Source organism: Pristis pectinata, chromosome 20 (assembly GCF_009764475.1).
Source record: "Pristis pectinata isolate sPriPec2 chromosome 20, sPriPec2.1.pri, whole genome shotgun sequence".
NCBI lineage: Eukaryota > Metazoa > Chordata > Chondrichthyes > Rhinopristiformes > Pristidae > Pristis > Pristis pectinata.
The window spans coordinates 19,320,513-19,325,371 of record NC_067424.1 but is presented as its reverse complement, the minus strand read 5'-3'; the positions used below and the strand labels follow the sequence as shown (position 1 = coordinate 19,325,371).

The 4,859-nt window shown below is 38.9% G+C and overlaps 1 protein-coding gene across 1 annotated transcript; it reads right to left on the bottom strand.

Moving 5' to 3' along the window:
* Positions 1 to 2,130: 2,130 nt before the first annotated feature.
* Positions 2,131 to 2,738, bottom strand: LOC127580948 (U6 snRNA-associated Sm-like protein LSm3). The gene is given in 2 exon segments (XM_052034944.1): positions 2,131 to 2,450; positions 2,453 to 2,738. Coding segments are annotated over 2 exon segments (282 nt in total). The 5' UTR covers positions 2,598 to 2,738; the 3' UTR covers positions 2,131 to 2,313.
* Positions 2,739 to 4,859: the final 2,121 nt, after the last annotated feature.

Here is a 4,859-nt window from a genome sequence, read left to right as displayed (position 1 = left end):
GAAATCAGAGCGTTGAATGGAGGAGTTGGGATGTTATGTTGAAGTTGTACAAGATGCTGGTGAGGCCGAATTTAGAGTATTGTGTGCAATTCTGGTCACCTACCCACAGGAAAGATAACAATAAGCTTGAAAGAGTGCAGAACAAATTTACAAGGATGTTGCTGGGACTTGAGGACCTGAGTTATAGGGAAAGGTTGAATAGGTCAAGACTTTATTCCCTGGAGTGCAGGAGAATGAGGGGAGATCTTAAAGAGGTATACAAAATTATGAGGGGTATAGATAGTCATAGAGTCACACTGCAAGGAAACAGGCCCTTTGGCCCAACTCGTCCATGCTGACTGTGTTGCCCAGTGAGCTGGTCCCACCTGCCCACATTTGGCCCATAGCCCTCTAAACCTTTCCTATCCATGGACTTATCTAGATGGCTTTTAAACGTTGCTAATGTGCCCGCCTCAACCACTATTTCTGGCAGCTCATTCCGAATATGCACCATTCTTTGCGTGAAGAAGCTGCCCCTGATGTCCCTTTTAAATCTCTCGCCTCTGATCTCAAACCTATGCCCTCTTGTTTTTAACTTTCTCATTCTTGAACTCAGTGCCTCGACTAACAAAGGCAAGCATGCTGTCCACCTCCTTTACCATCCTATCAATGTGGTGAATGCATTTAGGTTTTCTCCCCTAAGGTTGGGTGAGACTAGAACTAGAGGACATAGATTTAGGGTGAAAGGTGAAATATTTAAGGGGAACCTGAGGGGAAACTTCTTCACTCAGAGGGTGGTGCGAGTGTGGAATGAGCTGCCAGTGGAAGTGGAAGATGCAGGTTCAATTGTAACATTAAGAGAAGTTTGGATAGATACACGGATGGGAGGGGTTTGGAGGGATATGGTCCGGGTGCAGGTACTAGCCAGAAGATCAGGTCAGCATGGACTAGATGGGCCATAGGGCTTGTTTCTGTGCTGTAGTGCTCTTTCATTCTATGACTAATTCTCCATCCCACTTCAACTCTAACCTATCTGTTTATAGCTCCTGCACGGTTATAATGATGCCCAATTTAAGCATGATGAATAATACCTCATCTTCCCTCAGCACATGCTGTAGCCTTCTGGACTCGATACCAAATTCTCCAACTTCAGGTGACTCACTTTCTCTTTCTGTATCAGAGCTGTCCATTTCTGCTGTTGATCATCCATCTGTGATATTGGATAAGTTTTTCTCTCTCTATTAGCATATCTTAACATCTTGGGCATTACGGACAGTCCTGCACTTTGCAACTTTTTCTTACATTCCTTTGGTTGTGTTCTCAATCTGTGACGGCCAACTTGTTTTCTCTCTTTCCCAGTTCTGATCAAGAATCTTTGACCTAAAAATATTAACCATTTCTCTTTGCACAGATGTTGCCCGACTTGCTGAATGTTTCCAACATTTTCTGTTTTTCTTTCAAAAATAACTACACTTATTCATTAAAAAGACAAGGGACATGGTATACCATTTTTAAAGTTTTCATTTGGGAAGTAAGAATGAGAGAATTTAGTGGAAGTTACCCTCACTTGAAAGCAACTCAGAGACTTGTTTTTTGCATCTGATCTCATGAGTTCCTTTTATTGTTCAACACCTGAATTTGGGAAACAAAAATCTCCTCAGCTTCCTCTTTCTGCATTGCCAGGTACTGAAACTTATTTGAACATGCACGTGTGCAAGACATGAACAAGTCTATCTCAACAAACTTGAGATCATTGTCTAAATTATGCATCATTATTGCCACTTTAATGACTACTGGGGTCCATTGAACTACTAATCTGCACAGCTAACACTTTCAGGTAATGGAATTTTGTGGAATATTAAAATACACTTTTTATATCAATAAACACTAATACAATTGAAATGTTGTAGAAGTACTGGGCACAGCCAGAAAGAGTTCATTGTTAAAATATTGTTAGTGTTTGTCACGTGGTATGCTGTTTGACCCACAGGATAATCTTTGCCAATGTCTTTTTCTCTTCCTTATTTCAAATTTAAGCCTTAAGAAATTCTGAGCAAATGCTGTCACTAATATTATTGAACCATCAGTTTTGTCACTGAGACATAGTGTTTTCCAAAATGATAATTTTTTTGAGGGGTAATCTTTATTAAATCAAGCAAAAACACAATTTATTTCTCTCAAGAGCCCAAGCTGAACACCTTTTTAAAAATAAACTAGAGGCATCAGCCTAGTGCAATGTAACTTTGAAATACATTCTATAAAAAAATGTGTCAATCAACTGAAAATCATAATCACATATTGAAGGTCAGTCTGTGGTGCTCAGTCTGGTTGGGGTTAAACCACTCTCAGTGGAGGATCCACAAGAACAATACCACCACCACAGACAAACAACATTGGGATATTTCTCTTGGTGGATTTGTATATCTCCTCATATGTTTCCTCATCAATTTCCACAGTTGTAACCATCTCAAGTGCTGATCGTATGTGTGTAGTCTGCCGTGAAGCTCTTGATCATTCCTCATCTTCACATAAATCCGTTCATCCAGACTAAGTCTGATCAAGTCAAGAGGCTCCTCAACGGTGATGGTAGGATGGGGCTGCTCCGCTTCCTCCACCATCTCCGGATTCAAATCCAAATGATAATGCTCATATCAAGACACTGGTGCTGCTGTGCACCTTCTCCACTGTATCTGCTCACCAACCCTGACAAAACAAGCTCCATGTTTGAGTTAGTGGAGGAAAGGACAAGTAAAGTTCAGCACTCTGAGTAAACATACAGCTTGTGATTTGTGATGACACAGTTTACCCCAGCTGGGGACAGCAATTGAGTCACTGAAATTGGTTTGTATTAGGGATCAGATCATCAATGCCATGCAATGGGTCTTCATGGGACCTTTTAGATCACATGTGGCCTCATGGACAAGACACCACCAGCATTGGTAGAATTGTATCTCAGCAAGAATTAGACCCTTTGGAAAAAAAATGATGTTTTAAAATACAAAATCACAGTTTACTTTTAACCTCAATGATGTGTACTAACAGTCACCAACAATAGTAATAGTATCTTGTCCCATGTGGCTTCTGACTGTACTGCTCAACAACAGTATTGACTTACATTTAGATAGCACCTTAACATCCTGAGGCATTTTATAGGAACAATTACATACAAAAGTTGATGCCAAATCAGAAATTAGTGGAAATGATTTAAAAACTGATCAATGAGTTAGGTTTTAAGAGCAAGCTAATGGAAGAGACAGAGACATTGAGAGATTTAATGAGGGAACTCCAAGCATTGGTGTCTTGACAACTGAAGCCACAGCCAAAGATGATGAAATGTGTAGATCTGGGGTGACTTAGAAGCCACAGATGAAAGATATTTTGAAAGGATAATGAAGTTACAGATAGGGAATGGTGAAATAGTTGAGAATGCTGCATAATCAGGTGCAAATAGGGTTTACTAAACACAAGGTGAAGGTGAGCAGGACTTGCTGAAATTAGAGTAGAAGCCGTGATTCTGTGATGTCAAATAACCATGACAATGTTACACATTTGTGAATCCTCCTGATTGAAATGTTGTCTTTGTATTCAAATAAAAAGTGGTTAAAAGTGAGAGTAAGGCTTGTGGAATATAAATGACTTGGAACAACGGTAGACTACAGAACATTTCCATTTGACACTATGGATCATAATATGTGAATGCCGCAGGCTATATCATCAATACTATTCTTAGTGTGGTACTCAAAATGACATAGCATTCAACAACAAATGAATCAATGGATCCGTGCCAGTTAATCATATGAAACCAACAATTTGATGCAGAAACATTTCATAAGCCTCTTCCTCATAATGAACTTTAAGATCATTATGCTACGTATTTTATGTGGAAGATGAACTATGCTCTTGTAACTCAATGGATCATGTGATTGCATTTCTCATTTCTGAGCTGTGAATCACAATCATCACCAGTGCTGAGCCAAAGGTTCAGATTTCTCTTCTCTAAATCACCTCCTTTTCATTTCTCCGTCAGATCGCCCATCCTTCATGTGGGTCAGAAGCATTCTTATTTTCCTTCCTTTTGATCTTTTGCCATTCAGAATCAAATTTATTACCAATAACATATGATGTGAAATTTGTTCTTTTGTGGCAGCAAAATGGTGCAAAGACATAAAAATTATTATAAATTACAAAAATAAATAAATCATGCAAGAGAGGAAGAATGAGGTAGTGTTCATGGGTTCATGGACCATTCAGAAATCTGATGACGGAGGGGAAGAAGCTGTTTCTAAAACATTGAGTGTGGGTCTTCAGGCTCTTGTAGCTCCTCCCTGATGACAGTAATCTTCTAAAACCTCCTTCATCCAGCTCTACAGCTGAAGATAATTTGTTTTCTTTTTTTTTTGTCTTTTATCATTGCCAATCCTGCTCTCATAACTTTTCCACTGTAGTTTCTTCATGCATCTCTAAATCCACTATATTTACCATTTTCCCAAATAGTTGCATAATTTTAACATTGTATTTTGCAGATTCTGAACTATTTCTGGAGGTTACTATGTCTGTCAGTCATTTTTGGTGCCTTTCTAGATTTTTCTTTGAATTGTCATTACTACTCAAACTTTAAAGCAACTTTCTAATGGTTGCTATTGGAGTTCAAGGCAAAACACATTCTGGGCTCAATTTTCCAAACCTCAATTTTCTACTGATAATGGATTTCATTATTTATCCTGGTATTGTCGCCTGGTTTAGTTTACCAACGTTCTGAAACAAAATTAACTTGTTCACAATCTGCTGGGACCATCTCGCATTCCATCAACTGGCTTTTAATGATTATAAGCAAATCCCTAGCATTGGTTCCATTAGTGTTCAGTGATAAATGCCACCTA